The 26,406-nt window shown below is 35.3% G+C and overlaps 1 protein-coding gene across 5 annotated transcripts in view; it reads right to left on the reverse strand.

The window, feature by feature from the left end:
- Positions 1-26,406, reverse strand: part of TRAPPC8 (trafficking protein particle complex subunit 8) — a 74,049-nt gene that overhangs the window by 11,526 nt on the left and 36,117 nt on the right. For 2 of the 5 annotated variants that reach the window (XM_087961668.1, XM_087961664.1), the window contains 15 exons: positions 21,848-21,998; positions 20,235-20,335; positions 19,665-19,770; positions 18,873-18,893; positions 17,797-17,928; positions 16,107-16,331; positions 15,536-15,644; positions 14,321-14,515; positions 14,041-14,171; positions 13,327-13,401; positions 8,808-8,934; positions 7,770-7,927; positions 6,943-7,382; positions 5,805-5,952; positions 4,178-4,274 (listed from right to left, as the gene is read on the reverse strand). In XM_087961668.1, coding sequence (XP_087817794.1) covers positions 4,178-4,274; positions 5,805-5,952; positions 6,943-7,382; positions 7,770-7,927; positions 8,808-8,934; positions 13,327-13,401; positions 14,041-14,171; positions 14,321-14,515; positions 15,536-15,644; positions 16,107-16,331; positions 17,797-17,928; positions 18,873-18,893; positions 19,665-19,770; positions 20,235-20,335; positions 21,848-21,998 — 2,216 coding nt within the window. The remainder of the gene's footprint in view (positions 1-4,177; positions 4,275-5,804; positions 5,953-6,942; positions 7,383-7,769; positions 7,928-8,807; positions 8,935-13,326; positions 13,402-14,040; positions 14,172-14,320; positions 14,516-15,535; positions 15,645-16,106; positions 16,332-17,796; positions 17,929-18,872; positions 18,894-19,664; positions 19,771-20,234; positions 20,336-21,847; positions 21,999-26,406) is intronic. The other 3 variants (XM_087961669.1, XM_087961666.1, XM_087961665.1) reach the window with 2 other exon arrangements.

The raw sequence follows: 26,406 nt of genomic DNA on the forward strand, positions 1-26,406 counted from the left end.
AGTACCAGAAAATATACAGTATATACAACTCTAATAAAAGTGAATTTTTCAGGATATTGTCCATCTAAATAATAATATTATTTAGTAATAATAGAAAGTATTGTAGTTGGAAGAAAAAAAAATGCAATATATGTGTTTTTGTGACCATAATTACAAACACAATAGGATTAGCAAAATTTCAGCAGTTATTTTTAAAAGTTATGGTCTCCAAAAAAATCTATTTGATTTTTGGATTATGATTGCAATGTTGTGTCTATATCTATTTGTTCCATGTAACAGATTTTGCCACATTGTCAAATGGCAAAAAAGGAGCTTTACATCAGAATCAGTATACTTGCATGTCATATGCAGGTTTCATCAGTAAGAGTTCCAACAGAATAATTTTCATTAGTTGACATTTTGCATACGTCTATTAAAAAATAGCCAATGCTATTTTCAGCGAGCCATACTTCTACTAAGGAATATAGGACTGCAGTTATACTAGTTGCATGTGAACAGTTCCAGATAAACCGAAGTTAAAAATACCACAAAAAGGCATACAGGTAGTTCTTACTTTACGACTGGTCACTGTTTAAAGTTATGACAAATCTCCCCAGAAGTACTTTGACCAATTTTCAAAGTGACCTCCAGTCACTTGATAGCATTTCAGGTCTTTGGCAACCAGCTCACCTTTTTGGCATATCCCACAGTTAGCAACTTTTTGCCTGTTTCCAATATTTATTTCTAGTTTTCAACAAAAAGAAAACCCCAGCTATTGGGGGCAGGGGTGGGATTCCACCGGTATAACAACCGGTTCGGTGATCGCGCTCTGCACGCGTGCGCGCTCCATCTTTCAAAAATGTTTTATACTTTAGTCGCAGTGCCTGTGACTAAAACAGCTGAGGCACGGCAAACAGCTCTGCCGTGCGGATCAGCTATACTCTCACAAATGGGAATAACTGGGCCCACATGCTTGCCGCAGCGAACCAGTTCTCTGCCAGCTGATCTTCGGAGCAAGGGGTTCGCCCAAACCGGTCCAAACCGGTAGAATCCCACCCAATTGGGGGGGAAAGACTTAACAATCATGGTATCTGCTTAACAATTGATGCAAAATAATGTCAAAAAATCAAGTCTGGTCATGTGATGCCTTGACTTATGACCACAATGATTTACAAGTGTAATTCTGAGTTCTTGTGCAATTATAATTTGAGGACTACCTGTACAGTAGCCCAAATTCAAAAATTCATTTTACATTTTTGCATACTCATTGTTTTCAATAACCACTATTTTCAATATTATAGAAAGGAATAATCTTTGGATTTTTGACTTGATCATTAAAGATTTTAGTGTATGCAATATTTAAATTTTAATAGTGATAAGAACGAGCTTATTATTGTGCTTTTATAAGGTAGTAAATATTTAAAATTTATTTCCTGTCTTAATTCCATTTTACAACCATAGTGAGTAAACATGCAGAGCTTATATCCATCTTCTGAGAAAAAAGAGCATTACAAGAGCAATAAACACAGTGTAAGTAATGTTATAGTGATTAATATGCTATCTAATTAAACTATCAGTGGACTAAGTTTTTTTTCCTTTTTACTGTTACACTAGACAATTCTATGTATATAAATCACTCTGGATGATCACTATACTTTGTAATAAAACTTCTCTACCAATTTTCAAACAGATCTACAGCATTCCACACTTTAATAAAATTATAAAATTATATGTGTTGCACAGAATTCCCAAATTCCCAAGAATGCCTTTCCAAATAATTAAAGAGCAGCAGCCAAAAAAAGATAAAAAATAGAACTATCTAATAACCCTATTTTAGAGAGAACAATTGCAGCAGCAAGAACATTCACACAATTCACACAACATTCACCTCTCATGTGCTTATATTTTTAAACATCTCCCACGCATTTGCCTTTCTAAAGGCTAAAAAAAAAGACTGGCTATTTTTAAAAGACTTTTGGATCTTCCAAAGGAAGGTAACTGCTGAATCAGAAGAGGGAAGGGAAAAATATGGCAGCGAGGGTTTGTTGGCTGTGGCATGCTTCCAGAACAGAGGACGAAATAAGAAGAAAGAAAAAGTAATAGAAGAACAATAACCTTTGGCACAATATCCAGCCATGGAGCAAACATGAGTAGTCCACAGTCATTAACAAAGCCACCCAGAGTTGCTTGATAGTGAGATGGGCAGCATATAAATTTAAGAAATAAAATAAAGATTTACAAAAAAGGTTACTAAGTCCCCAAATGGTATACCCATTTCTCAAGTAAACCACACCAGTAGATTAGGATAACAGAACACACTGAAGATCAGCAACCCACAGGGGACAGCGATTGGGGATGCCCGTGTTAGGCATCAGTGTAGAATAGAGTACTTTTGGGCAAGAATTAAGATAGATATGGTTATAAAAAAATAGAAGGTAAAAAGGACTGAATGCTAGAACATGGGATCATATTGAGATAAAAATGTAAAACAAAATATAAAACTACAGGCTAAGAGAAACAAATTAAGGAATGAGACTTTAGAAAGATGAAGTCAGAATAGAATAATTATAGGTCAGCATATGAATATAGAAGATGAATTGGTAAGAAAAATAAAACACAGAAACAGCACTGGGAAGATCTAGATAAAAACAAAATCCCAAAAATGTTAGTACAGAGACAAAAATCTAAAAAAACAAATCCCACCACTGCTCCAAGGAATAGGTTTATTTTTGTATAAATCACTTTTGTAATAAATTACCGTATTTGCCGGCGTATAAGACGACTGGGCGTATAAGACGACCCCCAACATTTCCACTCAAAATATAGAGTTTGTTATATACTCACCGTATAAGACTACCCCCTCTTCCACACACCTTCCACTTTTGCACTTTTTTTTTTTTTGACGCACTTTTCTGCTTTGGACAATTTTGAAATGAGCTAATCCAATTTTGAACCAAGAATATGCCAATAGCTATGGAGTTTAGAAATGAGTTTTAAAAATATTTTTCATTGCTTACCATTAAGCGTAAAATATGTTGTAAATAAAATGAGAACACAGGAAACGTTCTCTTCTCAATACAGCTGATCTCTCTCTCTCTCTCTCTCTCTCTCTCTCTCTCTCTCTCTCTCTCTCTCACACACACACACACACACACACACACACACACACACCAAAAACCCGGACACTGAAAAGGCTGCCAAGGAACAGTATATTCAATGCCTTCTCTTTAATCAAGAAACAAGGAATTCCTTAGAATCTTTTTTTTTCCCCAAGTGGCCCTCTTTAAAAAATATATGGAGGTAACACTTTCATTCAAAAAGTCTTCCAGTATCTGGAGTCGCTCAGACATATTGAAGTGAGGCAGGAGAGTAAGTGAAATTTGAAATGATCCAGCTACAGTTTTCTTCCCTCCGCCCAAGGCCATTATCTCCACATCAAAACGAACGAGGGAGGCAAAGAAGCCAAACACGCTAAAAGGATCTCTTTATTTTCCTACACAAGGTCACACCTACTTTTCCGCATTCAAAGGACAACCTCTCCTCACCACCACCACACACGCACACACACCCCAATACCCGCAAACAATGTTCTGGGCATTAATCACCATTGCTACATTAACCTGGTAAATTTATACCCTGCCTCCCCCTGTTGCTTTGACGGCAGGATTTCACACAGCGGGCGCTCGCCGCTCTCTTCTCCGCTCTCCCACCGTTCGCACATGTTGGAAGCACCGTAAAACCTGATAACCCACCCGGGGCTCCCCATCCTTAACCTACAGCCGCCCGCATGCAAAACCTGCGTGCAAAAAGAAAAAAGAAAAGAAAAGTACGCCGCACGTGAGGATCTTCGAATCCTCTCCTCCCCACCGCTAAGGAAGGAAGAGGGGGAAAGGTTGCGCAGCGCGTGGCGAGTGACACCCGCCACACACACACACACACACACCGCTCCCCCCAGCCTCCCTCCCGGCTGCAACTCAAGCTCGAAGTGGGAGTCGGAGTCCTCCCGGCGTATAAGATGACCCCCCACTTGGAGGCATGTTTTTCAGGGCAAAAAAGTCGTCTTATACGCCGGCAAATAAATTACTTCCTTATGGATGGGGTGTTAGCCATTTTGACTTGCTTGGATTTGTACCATCCCTGATCCCATGGCCACTTAATTAAAAAGAATTTGAAGTTTTATCTTATAAATTTAACAAACCTTTATCTTCAGAGAAATTTATGGATTTCTGTAACTTCCAGTTTTTGCTGTTACTAGACACTTGGACTATATGAAATTCTTTTACACCAGCTTCACTCTAAAAGGGAGATATCAAAATAAGATATGCAAATCATACATCTGTCTCAAAGATAAAATATTATCTAAAACTAAAAATTATACATAAAGAACTATTCTGCTGTTTATTTTATACACAATCCTTTTGGGTGGGATGGGAAAAGATTAGAGCAGAACAATTTACAAATCATCCACATACAACAATTTAAATGGCAAATGTTCCTCATTCAATGAACATACATTGCACTTGCTCAGCACTTACTGGCATTAGCCAATTTCTTATTACATGTTCATATAAAAAGGGAGGAGATGAATCTTTTTCTTGAAATCTAAAATTCCTTCAGATTTCATAATTTACTGGGGTTTTGAAATGTTAACAAGACAAAAAGGAAATAGAAAAATCACTTGATAGTGATTCTGTTGGGTGGACAACAGAATCAAAATTACAGAATTACAAAAAAAAAACCTGGTTTTATACCATTGTGATGCAAGCCACAAGTATTTGGGTTGTTTATTGTGATATCATATGTATATACAAAAGGGGTAAACCTTGCAATCCACACTGCTTTCATCGTTTTGTCAAAAACAGATGTCAGCCCTATAAAGTAGACTAGACTAAGAAACCAATACTAATTCTAATAAAATCAAATTTTATTAGAACGGCTATAGCAACAGAATCTTGCAAGTCTGAATGTGCTTTCCCATCTCTTTCTGCATCTTTGTGTGAATTAGGAAGCAGTCTAAGAAGTTTACTCAGATTAGCTTCTTGGAATAGGCCTTTTGTACTTCATGTTCATTCCCTATGCCCTTCACATCAGCACAATCCTGTTATGCCCTTTTGTTAGCCCCTTTTCCTATATGATTTATATCTATCCAACTCACTGTATACACTCTTTCCTTAGCTCTCATGATAATGAAAAATAGAGATCTGAACCAGAATATTGAACATTGAATTTAACACTGCAGAAATATACTCGCTTTATAGAAATTTTATTCTTAGAGAATCAAAGACACATGAACTTTACGTTTGGTTGCTCACTTCCTTCAGCAGCAAATCAAATTATATAGAGATGAAAAAGAGCAATGTATAAAACTTAGTTGCACTTCATCCCAGAGGAAAAAAGAAGTTTAAAAGCTGTTAAATAAAAATTTCCATATGAATAAAAGCTGAATACTACAGAGACATTTTAAAACTATATTTACTCTAGATACCTTTCAAAAGTCAATTATCTGAATCCCAAAGCACACACTAAGCAATTAAAAACAAAACACATAATAGCAACATGAGCAACTATTCCTATATGGAAGAGGTTATTTGGAAAATTACATTGGCAAAAAATGTTCTAGATTTCTCTATATAGCAGATCTCTACTGCCAAATTTCTATGCAGTCCTGAAGAAGGAAAATGATTTCCAAGTATTGACTTTTTCTACATACTTTAAAGAATTAAACAAATATTTCATAAGAGAACAGAAAGGTTGTTTAAAATGCAATCAATGTCTTAGGTTGTTTATAATGCAATCAACTATTCCCCAGTTCCGAGAAGACTTACAGTATTGATATTTTCCACATCCACAAACACTAGCATATTGTCACCTTCACCTTTTTCATCCTCAAGAGCATTGCTCCGATACACAGTAGATCGCACAGTCAAAGATCGGCTGGTGCAAATAACTGCAGTGTGTCTCAATACTCTGTGACTAGAAAAAGGAAACATCTCACAGGCCATGTGTCAAATTTTCTTCAAATGAAATTCACCAACTATCACATAAATTGATGCTATCAATTAGAGTACAAACATTAAGATTTTTTAAATTAAGCTTCCTTTTATTATAAGAATCTCCAAAAGCGTGCTGCAAAATCTGAATAGAGCATGTGCACAACAATTCTTACATTTCCCAAAATACAAAGTTGCATGTGTAAAAGCAGACAGAGAGTGATTGACCCAAAGTTATCCAGCCTGCTTTTCATGCCTAAGGGAGACCAAGAACTTAGTGCCTGGTTTCTAGGCAAACACTTAACAATTATATCAAACTGGCTCTCCATGGAAGTCCACAAACAGTTAACTAGAATGGGACCGTGTTTCACTGTATCTAATCATAATTTTCTATGAGAATATTTTAGTAGATCTGTTTTATAGAGTTGAAAGTCAATAATAAGAATAGTTATAGATTTCATAATGTTAAACCTAGTAAATTTATGACACCCAGTCACTTGTTTCAGATGAGTGACTATAGTAATTCAATAGATAAATAACATTTAATTATTAGTAAAATTGAAAACAGATTTTTCTGGATTGCATCCAAAATTTGTACAACACTAATATTTTACATTAAATCCAATTTTACATATTTTGAATTAATGCATGTGAGAAAATTACATTTGTATTGCCTACAGAACCAGAGCAATGTGTGTTTTTAAAACAAATTGTGTCCAGTATATACAAGCAGGTACATTCAGAATTTGAGGAATACATTTGTGAAGACTTAAGTTATTTAACATTTATCAAAAAGTACTGACAATGTTCATTACTACAACAGTTTTCCATATAGCATTATTTGTGGAGAAATGTTCAGCCATAGCTACACAACAGAGGTTAATATCTTTTTAAACTCATTTTTCTTTTGTTTAATTATCATCTTGGAAAACTTTAGCTTTTAGATAAAACAATATAGCTTTAAAAGACTTACCACATTTTTGAGTGCTTTTTAATACTTTCATAGTAAAACAAGAAATTTATTTCATGAACTCCTTCTTCATCTGGCCCACGGAGCCACATGGGTAGCTGTACTGATACTCCAGGGAGGAGAACTGAGTCAGGAAGTGGGACATCTATTATTTCAGGTTGACTTCCTGTTCCAACACCAAATTCTGATGCAACAGCTGAGGATATCAGTGAACATACTGAGGTAGAATGTGTAACAACAGTCTTGTAAGCACTGCAATGTTCAGAGGCTGTTGGGCTTAGTGGAGATAAAACAGCATCTTTACTACCAAAAGTAAAGAACTCAGGCTGTTTAGAGACAACTTTCACTCCAGTTAGGGGACACTTGCTTACATTCATGAATTCCACATATGTCTTTCGTATTTCTCCACAAAGCAGCAGTGTCGGGAAATTTATAAAAAATACCTGCATTTAAAAAAAAAGAAATCAATATATTTTGATAAAGTTGCAAAATTTAAAATGCCAGCTCTACCTGACTGCTTCAACTTTGACAGCTTCATAAAATGAGTAAAAGAAGAAGAAAAAAACACAGTATATTCTTCATTTTAAAAAGGTCTGTTGTCATTCCAACCTCCACAAAATGTAATCGGGAAGTTTTACAGTGTTATTTTGTACTTACATTTTATTTTATTATAACAGGTTTCAGAATTACCCTGATTTTAAATATAATATAAAAATTTGAAACTAAAGTAGACTGGAAAACAAAAATCAAAAGTGGGAAGATGGTTCATATATTCAGAAAACTGTTAAAATATCTAATAGTAACTCAGATGTTGCAGCTCTTAACTGTACCTCAAGCAAAGGCATCTCTTCTGTAATAATGGGATCTAAACGTCGATCTGGACCATATTTAATAGATGTCTTTTCTTCTTTGGTGCTGTTTAAGCGAGGGCCCTGGATTTCCAAATCTTGCCGCCCTCGTACAGACATTTCAGTAGAATTATATTTCTCTAAAACAAAGTATATCAAATGAGTCGGTAATATAATGGCAAATATAACATTTAAAGCAGGTATAAAAACTGTTACGGTATATCTCAGATACTAGGAAAAAAAACTAGAAAAGAAACTAGAAACTGCAGAAAAGAAGCAGAAGGAAAAATCAACTCTATTGAAAAGCTAGCATCTTCTCCCACAATTACCATCCAATATTTTGCATGAAGCTGCAGCAGCTAAGAAGATCTTACTCAAATAGGTGTTACACATAAGTAATTTTGACTCGGCCTCTTCTATTGCAACTACCTGTGATAAAATGTTTTTAAAAACAGTTCAGATGTGTTAGTTTTATATTTGATCAGGTCAGATTCTGTATATTAAGAAATTGTTGAGAATTTAAGCACATTGTTGTTTTCCTTCTTCTTGTTCCAATCCTTACTCTAGATTGAAAGCTTGAGGCTTTTATTAATTTGAGGGTCATTTAGTGAGTTTTGATGGCTCAAGAATAGGTACCATATTTCAAATGAATAAACTGAGATTTTACAGTATGAAATTTCACTACTCATTCAGCGACCTGCTAATTAATCAAATATCAACTTTTTGAAATATTATCATTGTATTTGGTTAAATTCAAATTTATGCAAATGTAAAGTAACCAATATATGACGTACTGAAATATGGTGATGTATAATCATTGGGAAAACATCCTGAGTTGCAGAAATCAGGTTTTTGTATTAAATGATATGCTCCTATATCTGGGAGTCATGAGCTTTTCTTTCTTATTGTTATATAAGCAATTATTTCAACTACAACAGCTTGAATTTATATAAGAATCTAACATTATGGTAGGAATCTTACATGAAACTTCAGTAAATGGAAAATGCCGCACAGGCTTACCTCTCAGTAATCCAATAGAAGAATCTAATCCATCTAGCACCGTAGTACCCTGCATAGTGCCCAGATTGTAAACGACTCCCAGAATGTGTAGCTCCCCTGTTTGATGGGGAAAGAGCTTTAGTCTTGCCTGTGGAGATATGTTAAATTTTTGTTGTTGCTACTGTAGTTATTTTATATTTATAAACCACTTACTATATAAAAGCAACTACCTATGTCACACATTTAAGACATTGAATCTATATTACTCATTATAAGAAGCTATATATAAACTTATTACATTTTGTTTTCATAGATTTTCACAGGTGCAGGTATGCAGGTTTTGGCGTGTTCGGTTCTTTTCCCGTGTAAGATTGAGTGTGTTGGCGACGTTTCCACGAGGTCCCACTCGCCATCTTCAGGCTGGTGCTTTTGCACAAGCACAAAGCCGAAAGCATCAGCCTGAAGATGGCGAGTGGGACCTCGTCGAAACGTCGCCAAGATACTCTCAATCTTACATGGGAAAAGAACCGAACACGCCAAAACCTTGTTACATTTTCTATATATTCCCTGGATCCAACAATTCTGAAACATTTTTGACGATTTTCCATCCTTCCCTTTTGAGGAAAGATTATGTAGAAGATGGTTGTGCAGTAGCTCCAGAGAACAGATTAATTGGAGGCACTGAGATGGCACTGACAGCGCTTTTAGATGATTTCTGGTAGGAGTGGGATTGGGGTGGTGCATCTGTCCATGATCTTCTTCTCAGCGGCCTTCAGGACTTGCTCCAAGGTGGTACTGTACTCCTTCCTCCACGATCAGTTGCAGTCTATGTTGTGGGGAAGGGAGCTTCAGCTCACAGTCTATTTTATATGGGGTACCACAGGGCTCAGTACACTCTCCTCTCCTGTTTAACTTGCAAATGAATCTGCATAGTGAAGTCCTCCAATGTTTTGGGATGATGTATCATCAATGCTGACAAGAGGTTTATGTCTCCATCCCAGGCTGCCTGAATAATGCCATGGAAGTCCTATCTTGATATCTGGAGACTGGAGGTCTGGATGGAAAATAGTGGGTTGCCTGTTCATAACAAGACTGAATGGCTTTGGGTTTTAGAACCTCTGGGGTCTATGGATTTTCCATCACTTATTCTGGACACTACCTCAAATAGAATAGGAGTTCTCCTGGGCTTGCCACATTGCTAGGAGGGCTTTTGCATGTGCCAATTTCTGGATTAAGAGGCCCTGCCTCTGGTCACTTATGCCCTAGTTATTTCCTGGTTGAACTACTGCAAAATGCTGTACACAGGGCTATCCTTGAAGAACACCTCAAAGCTTCACCCAGTGCAAAATGTATTGGCATAGACCATTCGTTCAGCACATTATATCTGTACTCTGCAAGCTACACTGGTTGCTAGCATGCTTTTGGTTTCAATTCACGGTGCTAGTAATGACCTATAAATTTCATGAAACATGACCCATGTTTGCTTATGGGACAATCTCATGTTTTGTGGGATCTGGAAGGTGATTGTGATGGCTACCTTGGGCACCAGCTCAGATCACAAGGAATAGCTAGCTCTGGAGAAATCTGAGAGGGATGATGGGGAGCACCAGGGGGACATGGAAGGTTCTGTGGGAGGATTGGATGGTCGAAGTGACACCATGCTGGCAACATTGAGGGAATCCAAAAGACAGCAGCCAGACACAAAGCAGGATGTGCAGGCTGGAGAAGAGACAGCTATAGCTGGTCAGCACAGGCTGGAGAAGAGACTTAGCTGTGGCAGACATCACAGAAGGGGAGCTGCTGCCCCCTTCTGATCCCAGGTCATGCAGAGTCAAGCAGAGGGAGGTCAGTGAGGCTATTCACAAGGAGACATCCTTGCCCTTCCTACTGCACCTATTTACCTTGGCACTTGGAACCTGATAGTTGACAGAGACAACCATTTGTTATCTGTCCACTTGTAAATGCTTGTGACTTGTTGCCTTGTATTCATTGAGACTGTGTTGCTGTTACTGTGCCTGGCATGGATTGAAGTCAAATTGCCATTGTTTGTGCCTTGCACCTATTGAAGGCAAGTTACTTTAAGAGTGCCTTGAAGCTTTGAGGGTCGTGGTTGCTTTTTTTTAAAAAAAAATATTTATATATTTTCTCTTTACATACAATACAAGGATCGTGGTTGCTTTTATTGGGCCTTGCAACCAGCCACTGCTGTCATCCTGCTCAAAGTTCATTAATTCATCTTGCTGTTGTCCTGACTGAAATCCCTTGACTCCCCTTACTGTCCCCTTACTGTCATCTTGCCCGGACTTTAGTTCATCTTGCTGGAATCGTGGAACAGACTGAGGCTTGTTGTGTTCCCATTGCTTTTATTATGCTTTCAGTTGGAAAGGTTGCTTGAAACTTACTCTAAGGACGGCACACACAAAGTTGGGACTTGGGGAATAACTGAGTTTGATTGTATGAAATAAACACGCTTAACCCTGCCCGTGCTGTGTGTGCATGGACTGGGATAGGACAGATAAGCATGCTCACGGTCCCATTAATTAGGAAATGTCACCTGGCAGGTTCCAAGAGAAGAATCTTTTCTCTCATAGTATTCCTTCCTGGAGCATCATCCCCCCAGAAATTAACCTTGCCACAATTCTATTGTTTTTCCATAAGACTTTAAAGGCCTACTTCTGTTATTAAACCTGGGACTTGTGATGAGGTTTAACCCATATTGTGGTTATGTTGATTGTGTTATTTTATTTTGTATATTATACACTGCTCAAAAAAATAAAGGGAACACTTAAACAACACAATGTAACTCCAAGTCAATCACACTTCTGTGAAATCAAACTGTCCACTTAGGTAGCAACACTGACAATCAATTCCACATGCTGTTGTGCAAATGGAATAGACAACAGGTGGAAAGCAGAGGCAGTTAGCAAGACATCCCCAATAAAGGAGTGGTTCTGCAGGTGGTGACCACAGACCACTTCTCAGTTCCTATGCTTACTGGCTGATGGTTTGGTCACTTTTGAATGCTGGCGGTGCTTTCACTCTAGTGGTAGCATGAGACGGAGTCTACAACCCACACAAGTGGCTCAGGCATTGCAGCTTATCCAGGATGGCACATCAATGCGAGCTGTGGCAAGGTTTGCTGTGTCTGTCAGCGTAGTGTCCAGAGCGTGGAGGCACTACCAGGAGACAGGCCAGTACATCAGGAGACGAGGAGGCCGTAGGAGGGCAACAACTCAGCATCAGGACCGCTACCTCCACCTTTGTGCAAGGAGGGACAGGAGAAGCACTGCCAGAGCCCTGCAAAATGACCTCCAGCGGGCCACATATCTGCATGTGGCTGCTCAAATGGTCAGAAACAGACTCCATGAGGATGGTATGAGGGCATGAAATCGACAGGTGGGGGTTGTGCTTACAGCCCAACACCATGCAGGACGTTTGGCATTTGCCAGAGAACACCAAGATTGGCAAATTCGCCACTGGCGCCCTGTGCTCTTCACAGATGCAAGCAAATTCACACTGAGCACATGTGACAGATGTGATAGGATCTGGAGACACTGTGGAGAACGTTCTGCTGCCTGCAACATCCTCCAGTATGACCAGTTTGGCAGTGGGCCAGTAATGATGTGGGGTGGCATTTCTTTAGGGGGTCGCACAGCCTTCCATGTGCTCACCAGAGGTAGCCTGACTGCCATTAGGTACCGAGATGAGATCCTTAGACCCCTTGTGAGACCATATGCTGGTTAGGTTGGCCCTGGGTTCCTCCTAATGCACGACAATGCTAGACCTCATGTGGCTGGAGTGTGTCAGCAGTTCCTGCAAGATGAAGGCATTGATGCTATGGATTGGCCTGCCCGTTCCCCAGACCTGAATCCAATTGAGCACATCTGGGACATTATGTCTCACTCCATCCACCAATGCCACGTTGCACCACAGACTGTCCAGGAGTTGGGGGATGCTTTAGTCCAGGTGAGGGAGGAGATCCCTCAGGAGACCATCCGCCACCTCATCAGGAGCATGCCCAGGCATTGTAGGGAGGTAATACAGGCACATGGAGGCCACGCACACTACTGAGCCTCATTTTGACTTGTTTTAAGGACATTACATCAAAGTTGGATCAGCCTGTAGTGTTTTTTTCCACTTTAATTTTGAGTGTAACTCCAAATCCAGACCTCCATGGGTTGCTAAATTTGCTTTCCATTGATAATTTTTGTGTAATTTTGTTGTCAGCACATTCAACTATGTAATGAACAAAGTATTTAATAAGAATATTTCATTCATTCAGATCTAGGATGTCTTATTTTTGTGTTCCCTTTATTTTTTTTTGAGCAGTGTATTTGTTATTTACTGTTTAGTTATGATGTTTTTATCTTGTTTTTATTTCCTCTCAGCTACGAAGTCATATGTTTAACATGGGTGGTCATAGATATTGAATAAATAAAATACATTTTTGAGTTATTAATGCATATGTAATCCCCAGATCCTTTTGTGAACAACCATCCCTAGATTCCTATTTTTAAAGGTGTGAAACAAACCTACCTACCATTTTAGTTTCTTCACTGTTAATCAAAAATTCTGATATCACTTCAGCCCCAGTCATATCTTTTCCATATGTTTCCTAGAAAAAAAAAGAGGCACTTATTTCTGACAATGAATTTTTGCCATTACTACTTTCCAAAAAAACTGCCATTTGTTTTCATGGTCAACATTTTCTGATGAAAGAAATGTACACCTAAATGCCCTAGATATACAATTATATCAACAGGTTAATAGGAGACCCCAGTTTAGCACCACAAGATTGCAAACCAGTGAATTGCTCCCTGGCATGCACTCTAATCCCTCAGTTTTTTGTTGTTTTAATTTCCTAAGAGTGAAATATAATAATGTGGTTTGTTTTGCATTATTCCTAGTTTTCAATATTTTTTAAAACAGGTGGGGACAGAAATTCACACAGGCAACAATAAAAAAAAATTTCTACACAAGTGTCCATGGCCTAACCCTAGTTTAGGGTCAGTATGAAATGTTGCATTTTTGTTTCTTTACACAAAAACTCTGAATCATCTTGCTGCTATACTAAGAAGGAAAGAAAACGTGTGAGTACTGAGCAAAACTATGATTGAAATGTTAAATTTTAGTTTAATATTATATGCCATCATTGAAAAATGTAAAGGAAATCAACCTAATAAAATGTGGAATTACATTTTGACATTACTAGCATATCGCAAATCCTTGCTACAGACCATTTCTAATTACTTACAAATTCCTTTGTTTCTCCATTATTCTTTGAACTGAAATCCTTTGGTTGGAATTTCCAAAGTAGTGACAGATCACTTAATAAAAGTGGAACTTTCAGTGGATTTCTAAAAGCTACTTCTACTGTTATTGGTTCTATTAAAAAGAAAAAGTATACATATTTTTAGAAAGACTGTTTCTAAATATGATTTTAGTAAACCAATTGTAAATTTTAGATTAAAATTGCCATTATTAAAATAATGTTGTATCATATATTCCTTATCTATACATTTACACAAGTTTACCTTCTACAACAGCAAGTGGAAACCTAGAGTTATCCGAATATCTGTTCAAACAATACTGTGTTGGCTGGAAATTAGGAAGCGTTGTGCCTCTGTTAACTGTAAACACAACTTGCTCTTCAAGTTCCTTCCATTGTTGTGAAGATTCTGAAACATATTCCTGATCAAGGCTGATATGTGTTGCTGCCTGTTTTTCACCTAGTATTAAAATAAAAATAAAAAAGATTTTATTTTATTATACAGTATTATAATTCATCTGTTGTTCTTTCATATGATATGTTTCAAAAAAATTCATAAGATTTCTCTGGTACCTATTTTGTAACTTTTTATGTATTATTATCAGGAAAGAAGCAGAAGTCCGTAATTCAAGTCACTGACTGGGATAGGAAACAAAACAACTAAGTGGATAGGGAAACTAAGGAGATAATGAAAATTTTATTTTAATAGACACTGGAGCTCCCCAAGACTGTAATGCTAAAGAAAGCTCATGAACAACAGCAGCATTACTTTCTGCTTTTTTCATAAAACAAGAATTAAAATGAGCATATTACATCTCCAATGTTATTATACAAATTTGCCCCTCCCCCCAAAAATAGCAACTACAAAACAGAACTCTCAATTTCCTCAAAACAGGGGAGTGAAAAAGAAGAAAAATTCTGCACCTGCTCCTTCCTTTGACATGAATGTTATCACCATCTTATTCCTTGTCATTTATATGCCAGTTAAAAGACACAGCAAGTCGTAAAAAGGTTGCCTGCCTCCTCTTTAAACTTAAATTTGTTTGAGTTGGCTGGAGCATAGAGATAAATAAATACACCCCAAAATAAATATTCTATGATACAAAATATAACTTGAGCTATGTATCCTACAAAATTAGAAGCCATGGTTCTGAAAAAGTAACGTGAACTGCACTCTTTCAGCCCACAGTAAAGAGGACATTAAATATTAATGACCTTCAAGTTATATATAGAAAATGAAAATAGAAAAAATATGCATCAGAGAAAAGTGGCGGGTAAGAGCCATTTCCAGGCTCATAGTTTTGTAATTCTCTATTTGCCGGGAATTTTATATGGCGGATATTAAAAAATAATGATCCCGAATTACAGAATGTACGACATGTAGTATATTTTACCACTTCATTCTGCCTAAAATATTAATTTTACAGTCTTTTACATAATATCTTAACAGACTCGTTCAATTGAAAAAAAGAGCAATAACCTTCTGCTGGTCGTCTGTCATGTCCAAAGAATACACGTGTTTCAGAATTGTTAATATAGGGTAAAGGAAGTTGTGGAAAAGGACCATCAGGTGACAACTGACTTATATTCTGTAAAAACAACCAAACAAAAGAAACTTCATCCATGCTTAGCAAGTAAAAGCTGTGTATCTTTTGAATTAAAAAAAAAAATACTATTGGGTATCTAACCCACCTCTTGAATGAAAAGTTGTCAGACTTCAATATAATCGGGGATAATATTAATTGTACTTGTCTACTTTATATATTACATTTTAGTTGCTGTACAGAAATTTGACTGAGGGAGTATATTGGATTGTATTTTGTCATAATTAGAGAGAGCGAACTGCCATTTCATTTTTTTCGTAGGCACTGAATACCTTGAACTAGAACAAAATGCAATATTCTCAGTAAGTCCTCAAAGCAACAGAAATATGTTCAAAAAGGAACTTACTATTTCAACTAAAAAGGCAAACCACTCAAATTTTACTGCAAAATATTTTAATGGCAAGCTCTCAAATTAAGATTCTACTGAGAGTAAAATTGGCGGCTTACCTTATAAACATAAAGATACTCTCGGAGAAAGACTCCTTGCTGAGCAGCAGTTTGCTTGCTATCATTGATCAAAATATGCCTGAAGGCTGATATAGCATTATCAAGTTGCCGAAGGGTAAAAGACTGGCGGCCAATTGTGAAGTTGATATGATCTTCAGCAAGGGACCACCCTTTCCCTTTATAAACTTGCATTGCTTGACAGTAGCATCGTAGAGCATGTTTTTTCTGTAAACAATTTAAAATGTTCAAACAATTATGCATGCCACATATTGAAAGCATATTATTAAAAAATACAAAAAGATATTTTAGTGAAGAATGCAGAAATCTGCAAATTTCCGTTTCACTCGATTTCTCATTATTTGAAATCTGTTTTGCTTAGTCTTCAGATCATTATTCTTTTCCTTACTGTCTATGTGGAAATATGTATACATCTATTTATACATTTCTTGAAATATACATATTTGTATATCAATTTTCTCAAATATGTATGCTTTTATGAGTGATGTATAGGCATGCAAAATATTTTTGTGCTCTTTTTGCTGAGGCATAGCATTTGTGTGGAGTATCTTTTATATTTGTAGTTTATATACATTTTTAACTAGTGGACTGCATCATAACACTTGGAAAGGAAAATACCGGATATATTTATTTTGATTTTTTATAATAAAAAATGTTATAAAATGTTTCCTGCAGAGGTTTGTCTGTGCTATACAATTCCGCAATGGTTATTTTCAAGACAGCTATATTTCTGAATATCCCTCTGAATTTTTAAGAACTTTTCAGTGTGGTAGAAGCTCTATTATTGTTAAGGCATCATGGAATCTGCTCAGGAAGTTTTTCTGAAATGATGACCCAACAGGTCACGAGTTGTTTAGTATTAACACTACAAGTGAAAAAACAAATCTTTAACTTTAAATAAAAATATGTATTATAAAAATATTACCTTCTTTAGCTTTTTATGTAAATAATTTTGGAAATTGATAAATATAACTTTGAAGATTATTTATACAAATATAAAAAAAATTAATAATTTAAAAAAATTATCTACATTTGTTTAGTATGAAGCCATAGAATGACTGTAAGAGTACCTCTTTCTTCATCTCCAAAAATTCTAGTATTAGTTATCAGACATTTTAACCTAATAGCAATTTAAATAACATCCAGAAAAAAGAATTATACTCCACTTTATGACAGAAAATGACATTCCAAGCTAATACAAGTTATATAAAGATGAATTTCAAAATAATTTGCCAGTATATTTATTTAGGTCCTTCCATTATCAGAGATACAGCATGTTACAACGATACAGAATTAATTCTCTGCTATGATGAGTCACTTATGTAATTCTCTCTTCAGAGATTTAACAACTTTGTTCTTTTTCTCTGGTTTGACAAAATTCTACATATTCTTCTAGAACTTTTAAGGACTTTAGAAGTTGATATGCTATAAATTTTGCTAGGATTATCTATATATAGCTAATATTTCTGATTGATTTGAATATTATATAAGCTATACTAAGGACATGCCAGAATAGGGGCTGGGACGTACTTTTCTTTGCAATCTGTGACTTGCCTTTGTCCCACCCCCACAAACACAGAGACACAGTATAATGTATAACATTAAATTTTAAAATCCATTGAAATAAATCAATCAAATTGTGATAATTTCTTTTCTGATCTGCCAAACTTACCTGTCCTGCTTTACTATATCTATGTCCAGCCAATATCATATGAAAGGCAAATTTTCTAACCATAGGATTTTTCATGTTTATAAAACAATGTGCAGCTTGTTCCAGCAGCAGGGCACTTCGAAGATCTGAATCCTATTAGAAAGAGTGAATAATGAGACAACTGGCAACTTCCTTAACAACAAGCTCTGATAACCAAAGCTATGCAAACACCCATTATATTACCACTGCAGTAAAACAGTGTCTGTTTTACATGTAACAACTAACACTGAATAAATTATCTATAAAATTCTACTGAAAATGGATCATATGCATAGTTAAATCTACTTTGTGAGCAAATCTCATTTCTTATGTTGGACAGAAATATCCCTCAGAAGAGAAAATATATCTCAGACAGGGTTATTTTAAATAATATAGTTATTGTTACTTCTGTTACTGAAATTTTAAAAATAATATATAATTTTAGTTTCCGGAACAAAGAAGCTTCTTAGTATTGTAAATTATCTCTAAAACATTTTAGTAAATATTTTTTCAGATTGTATCTTATCAGTCAAAGTTTAACTAATTTTCTATCCTCACAGTTTATTTCTCTTAACATAATTTATACACCTATTTTAAACATAGTGTTGTTTCTCATAATTGCCACTGAATGAAAAGACTGAGCTTGTTAAAAGGCTTATATTTCTAGCTGATGCCATGTTATTAATTGATTTATAAACCAGTGAAATATCAGTTTAAAAAGCATATTACCTCATTGTCTGCTAAGCATAGACAAAGAATGCTTACAGGGAAAAAACTATTTCAAAAGTAAACATTATAATAAAATGATTTCCACAAGGATATCCTCCTCTTGGTTTGATTTGGATTATCATGTTTTATTCTTATTAATCTATATCTCAAAAATTCTGCATTCTATAATGCTTTAATGCACATATTCCATGTCCTGAATCCCGCATGTGCATCAATAACAATGAATTACTTCATTGTTACCCAGTAATCAAATTAGCACAATCTGTTTCAACATATTTAATACACTATCTAATCTTCCAGCTACTCCAGCTCACATTTCTAACACTCACCGTGCCCATCCAAGCGCTCTGCTGCCATTTTTTTCCACAGAAAAATTAAAAAACAAGAATGTAAGCTTTAAAATATTTCAATTAAACAAGAAGAAAATGAAGATTGGGAACAACAACTGAATATTATAAACCTAACTCTGGCTGTAATTTTAAAATGCTCATTAAAATCTGATTAAAAACTATAGTTGATAATATACAACTGGTATCATTTATATGGTTTCAAAATATTAATTGTTCCTAAATAATTTTTAGAATAAGATTCCTTATGATTCTATTACCAATAAAAATATGCTTAAATAAATTAAAGGCCTTGCATTGAAACACTTTTCCTTTTTTTTCCTTATTTTTCCTTTTAATTAGCTTATGATTTCTAGACAGATTTTTTATACTCTGCTATTTGAATATGCATAACTTTATAAGGCATAAATGTGAAGTTGCAAATTTTCAGCATCTATATGACTTCAAGTCTGTTTACTTGAACATGTTTTCTTTTTCCAGATAAAAAGTGCACAAATGTATTATAAATTATTATAACTCTTTCAGTGAACTCTATTAGGATGTTGCCAGTATGAATGTGAGTAAGTATAAGGGATTAATTTGTAGCCATTGCAGAGTTGAATAATTTTTCTATAAATAAATAAACGTAACAGCGTACATGCAATTACACATAGGAAAAGTATTATTTTAATATTACAAATCTTTCTCCTAGATACTACTGCATCTACTTAAGATATGCATATTTCTATTTTTTTTTTCAACATACAAAAACAAAACAATTAAAATCTTATCTACCTCACTGGTTAAACGAATAAGGAGAGCAGCTGCCTCTGAATATTTGGTTTGGCTTTTTAGTATTTCAGCACTAAGGAGCACACATCTCTCTGCCAGCAACATATTCCTATGAAACACAAAATAAATTCTTTGGGTATAATTTAATATCCCATGTATTGCACTCTCATAGAAAATATGCACTGAATATTTTAATTAAACATAATCAATAAAAAGTTTTTTATTTTCTCCAATTTTGATTATGAAATAGTGAAATATTCTGAACACTATAATAATAGTCTTGCCATATGTAATACTTACCGAGGATTTAACCAGGTAAAATAATGATAAAAACTTATGAACACTTATAGAACACTGTATAGTTATTTAAAATAAGAATTTGCCTTTGCTTTCAGGAAGGCAATAGTAAGTTTGCTTCTATTTAAAGAAAATAATTTTATAGTTAAACTACAACTGCCATTATTTTTATTGTTGATATTTCTCTAATTATGTATGCATCATTATGGAATAATGAAAAATGTTTAATAAGATTGCTTTATCTTCAACTGAAAAGAACCAAAAACAGCCACATACTTGCAGATATCTCTATAGGTCTGAATTGCAGTCTCCATGTAATGAGCAGGGTATGGCCTTGGTGCTCCTGGCTGAAGAAAAGCAGACACCGCTGCCATTTCCTATAAAGCAAAAGTGGTCATTAAATAATTTTGATACATTTTATAGTACAATAAATGTGGGTTTCCAAACATACAGATTCAGCAATAATTCACAATGGTGTGAATGACAAAATCAAAACAACACCCACACAATGTTAGGACATCCATTTTACTTTTAAAGTTATTTTGAGAGTTCTGACTAAAAACAGTTAACACACATTTGTTTTAACCTGAGCTGGAAAAAATCATGTTAAAATTAGGAAAAGAAGGGGAAAAAAGAGCAACAGAGGTATCCTACTCCTATGCTCTTGCTGTCTTCTTTATTTGCACGAAACCTAGATTTATATACATTATGAAGTATGTATATACATAATCTTTGGCATTATGCAAGTATTGTTTACATACTTAAAAATGTAAATAGTACATATCTAATGCCAAAGATTATATGTATAAAAATGATAGATGATATGCAACAGGTGATACTACAGGACAATATACCTGGGCTAAAGCCAATGTTGTTCATATCAGTAACAGAGGATGCATTGATTTGTTTTTGTTTGAAGTATTTTGTTTGAAATGTAAAACAACATTCTCTGCTTTTGTTCTTTTTGGAACATTTGATCTCTCTCTCTCTCTCTCTCTCTCTCTCTCTCACACACACACACACACACACACACACAAACACAAACACAAACACACACACAGACACATTTTGTTATACTATGTAGCTAAAAAGTTTAAACTTTAATCTATTTCAAAATATTTTTACATTTTAAAAGTTAACTTGAAATCTGATAAAGTTATAGATTCTGTAACTTTACGTAGCTTTATTTATTAATGGTTGACTCAGCCTTCCATCCTTCTGAGGTCAGTAAAATGAGGACCCAGATTGTTGGGGGCAATATGCTAACTCTGTCAGCAAGAAGGCTGTATGAAGTCTTAAATGCTATTGCTATTGCTATACTAAGTTTCCAATAACTGTTACAACTTGTTGAGGCTGCTATAGTAGCAGTATCTCAAAAACATTCATTCCTTTTATAATCCCACATTTAATTTTCCAGTGACAAATCATATGACAGTGCCTAATGACCCTAAAACTAATGGCCAAAGTCTTTAGTAACTAGTAAGTGCTAATTGAATAAATGGAGGCAATTACTGAATGGGCATTAACCTTTCTATTTGTCAGCCTATTTGCTTTAATTATAGACAGCATGATTCTAGTATTGATTCTGTAGAATGGGCACAATGTTTCAAACTGCCTTACCAAGTCTAATAGCTACAGATGTATTTTCTAAAAATCGTCTCCTTCCTTATTTAAATTATATGCATCAGTAACAAGTTCTGATGCTTCAAGATTTCAAGTAGGTCAATCCTAAGAATTCAGAAGAGCTTACATTGTTGTAAGCTACATAAGAGAAACATCTGAAACATATAAGGTGGCACAAAGACAATATTCACTTAATATTTTTTTGTGCAAGGCAACATGTAGAAAAACACAAACATAATTTTTTGCAAATATGCTAATGCACCAACCAGTGCTCCTGCTGCATACAGCATTGCTTGATCATTCAAAAAGTCTTTCTTTGCTGTATGATAGCAACTATATGCCAGTTCATAGTGTTGCACCAAAAAACACAAATCTGCCATTTTCCTGATTTGAAGTTCTGGTGCTTCTGGAGAGTACCTAAACATAGAAACAAATAAAAATGCACAATTTATATATAAAAAATAAGCCATTCCATATTCATAAAGATACAAGCTTCAAACCAAATCGCAGCTAGTCCAAATTACCTATTTAATATATCTATATGTTCAAAGGAAAGGCATAATGATAACAGCTATTTCTAGCCTATCTTTAAAATTTTTAAATGTAAGATATATTGGTCCCCTGAAGTTATATAGCATAGTTAACACCAATTGCTTGATTTCTCCCCAATTTAGTTTCAAATCTGTTAAAAAAACAGGTGTGTCTGGATACAAAGTTTTCCATCTACAAAAGAACAATTATATTCATGGAACATGTCATTCCATGCATGTGACTGTAACATAAGCTTTGGACCCAACTCACTGAGAAGAAATTAATTCATATTAAATATTTTATTAAGAAAGGATTACCAATTCTAATTTCAACAAAACTATTATTGAACTGTGTTTTTCTTTTCTTCTCTAAAGTCAAAAATAAACAGGTAGTCCTTGACTTAAAACCATTCATTTAGTGACCATTCAAAATTACAACATCACTAAAAAAAGTCACTTATGACCATTTTTCACACTTACGACTATTGCAGCATCACCGTGGTCACACGATCAAAATCTGTCCACTTGGCAACTGTCATGTATGTGATGGTAGCGCTCTCCCGGGATCATGTGATCACCCTTGTAATCTTCCCAGCTGGCTTCTGACAAGCACAGTTCATGAGGGAGCCAGATTCACTTAACAACCACATGATTCACTTAACAACTGCCTTGCTTAGCAACAAAAATTTGAGGCTCAATTGTGGTCGAAGACTATCTGTAGGCACTCTCAACTATATACTAACATTGGAAACATAAATAAGAATATTGTTTCTTATCCAGTTGTACAATTTGTCAAATGTATTCCAAGTCATGTATTTGAATGCCGCGTACAGATACTCCTCAACCTACAACCACAATTGAGCTCAAAATTTCTGTTGCTAAGTGAGACATTTGTTAAAGTGAGTTTTGCCCCATTTTATGACCTTTCTTGTCACAGTTAAGTGAATCACTGCAGTTGTTAAACTAGTAACAGGACTGTCTAGGGAATCTGGCTTCTCATTGACTTTGCTTGTCGGAAGGTCGCAAAAGGGGATCACATGACCCCGAGAAAATAGAAGTGTAATAAATACATGAACAGTTGCCAAGAATCTGAATTTTGATCACGTGATTGTGGGGATGCTGCAATCGTTGTTAAGTATGAAAAATGGTCATAAGTCACTTTTTTCAGTGCCACTGTAACTTTGAATGGTCACTAAACAAATGGTTGTTAGTCGAGGACTACCTGTATAATAGTAATCAAAATGTAAGTTACAGTAGTAGCATATACATTTAGAGTATATCCAAAGCAGAAGCAAATAATTTGAAGGTCATATATTCAACTATATTTTAAAATAAGTGTATTAATAGTAGCAAGCTCATTTTTATTATATATATATCTGTTCAATATGCCCATATCTTTTGACCACACATGCAACCGCTTCCTACCTCCTCTTTCAGTGCTCCCTAAATGAATTAGAAAACTTTCAATTAACCACAGTTATTCAATAGAGATTCCTGTGGGAAACACATGATTTTTAACCAGTGTGGTAAATACTGTTGGATAGGAGCCAGTGGTTGCGGTACATATTGGCATTAATGGTATCAGGGAAAATAGCTGGATAATTTGAAGTGCCTTTCTCAGAAATGCTATCTATATTCACACAGTGCAAAGCAGACAAGCAGAACTGAGCAATCTCAATCTGTGAATGTGACACTGGTGCTGAAAGTAGGGGAGGGATTTAGATTTGTCAGATATTGTGATACTTTTCAGGAGAAGCCACATTTGTACGAAAGGATAAACTGCGTTGAATCAGAAGGGTATGAGAATGCTATTGGGTAATATTAGAAAGGTACTAGAGCAAGTCTTAAAGTGATCCCATGGAAGAAAGGAGAGAAAAGGCAAGTGGATGAAATATATTTGTTCTTCATAATTACAAGGGATAAAATTGGAAGTGTATTAATCAACTTTGATAATAAAGTTTACTTATTTTTTTCTAACACGAAGAACAGCATACCTTCTATCTTAATTTTGTTGGATATACATGGTTTCCAATGATGATGTTTTTTTAAAAAAACAAAAATTTAAAACACAAGTTATCCAATGTTATTCTGGAATCAGGCAGCCCTTAAATCTATTAAACTATCTTTAAGGGGGGGAAATCACCCCAGAGTTAAAGGAATACAGCCCATCAGGAAAGCCACAAAGTTAAAAGAACTTGCCACATAGAATATTCAACCTAGAAGCTTTTATTTAAATGCCAGGAGCCTCCAGGTCAAATTGGGAAAGTAAAAATGGTTCATGTTGAAAGAAAAACAAGTATTACAAACTTTACACAGCCCTGGGGGAATGAATATTTCTCATTACATACCTCTTGAAAAACACTTTTAGAAAGACAGAAAGGGGTATAATGGAAGCACAGTTATCTTATATGTCAAAGAGAGCATAGATTCTTCTGATTCATTGTGGGTATCCATATCAACCCATGAAAGAGTGTTATTACTAGAGAAATGCTATTATCTCCTTGGCAAAGAACTTAAAGCAGGTGTATAGATGGGAATTAGTCATTAGTGACTGCAATCACCTTCATAAAGTCTAAAAAATGCATGCTTGGATATGGCAAAAACCAAATTTCTTATGTCCTGGAACAGCTAGTCATAAAAAAAAAAAAACCCAACAGAACACTGGACTTAATCTTAAACTGTGCTCAGAATTTTGTCCAAGATCTAAAAGTTTTGAAGAACTGATCATAATTTTATAATCATCAATTGGAATGTGAATGGATGCTTGGCACCAACATGATCTCAGAAGAAAAAACTTCCAAAAACAACGACAGCAACATTGAAAAGAAAAATGAAGGGACAGTAGTAAGGGCCATTTTCTTCATAATGCTTGAAGGTTATTCATAAACATGATAGTATATCAGCTAGAATATACATCCAAATCAGGAGAGGTACCATATAGGCAAAAAAACCCATCCCACCCTAATAGTTAATAAACAGTTTCATAGTTGCTATCAAAGATAAGACTCCTTTTTTTTAAAAAAATGGAAATCTTGACCAGCTGGGAAGTACTGTACAGTGAGGAACATAAAATGTGATCAGAGAAATACAGGTGGTAAAAAAAAGTGACACTTCCCCCACTGCCAAAAAAAAAACCCACATTGAAACACTAAAAGAGTAACAAATTCTTTACATATATTTGGTTTGGAATAGGAAACTGACTCAGAAGATGATGAGGGTATTAAAGAGATGTCAGAATGGGAGAAAGAAATAGCAAGTAAGTGAATTAAATATTTGCGTTTATCCTCATTGATAAAGATGTAGGAACATATTTTTCAGGAACAAGATCAGACAAGATGAGCCAAGCAAAGGTAAAGAGATGAGCAAAAAAGGAATCTATCCCTCGTTATACAGTAGATGGTATCCACCTAAGAGTTCTTAAAGACTGTAAAATGTGAATTTGCTGATCTTTTCACAAAATTATGCAATTGCTCTTTAACAATACCATCTGTTCCTAGGAAATGGAAAATGCCAATATGAGCCATTTTTAAAAATAGAATTAAAGCTAAAGGAAATTATAGGTCAGTTAGCTTCACATCTGTCCCAGGGAAGGAAAAAAAAACCCAAACAGGTAAGTATGAGCCTCCCTTGTCCTTGGCTATCTGGATTCCATAAAGATTAAGTCTTGGTCTCACTAACCTTCTAGACATTTTGAGAGTGTCAACAAGCATGTAGACAAGGATGACATAATAGACCATATATACCTGGACTTTCATAAAAGCCTTTGACAAAATCCCTCACCAAAAGCTTGAGCAAACTCAGCTGTCATGGGGTAATAGGATAGGTGCTCTCATGGATTGACAACTGGTTAAAAACAGAAAATAGAGAGTAGGAATAAATGGGTGATTTGTACACTGGCAGATAATGTAAACCACTAATTCATTAATGGAATCTAAGCTGGCAGTGTCTGCCCAGTAATGGGATTGTAGAATCACAGCAGACTGTTTGATGAATGTTATCCCAGCATGCAGTTGCTATACACACACAAACACACACACACAAACACAAAACACACACACACACACACACACACACACACGCCGTATATATATAAATTCCGTGCTTGGAATACTGAGAGCAAAACTATTGAAGTAGAAGCATCACTCACTGTACAAATGACAAATTACTATGGGTAGAACAAATCAGGATCTTAAGCCACAATTAAAATGGGAATAAATACCCTGGCTTGTTATGAAATTGTCAATAGCCTCCAATTTGGATATAAAGAAAACTATGGTTAAGGGAAAGTTTACTAA

The sequence above is a fragment of the Notechis scutatus genome, chromosome 3 (assembly GCF_049901735.1).
Source record: "Notechis scutatus isolate UNSWTSFEM ecotype Mainland chromosome 3, rNotScu1.2, whole genome shotgun sequence".
In the NCBI taxonomy this organism is placed as follows: domain Eukaryota; kingdom Metazoa; phylum Chordata; class Lepidosauria; order Squamata; family Elapidae; genus Notechis; species Notechis scutatus.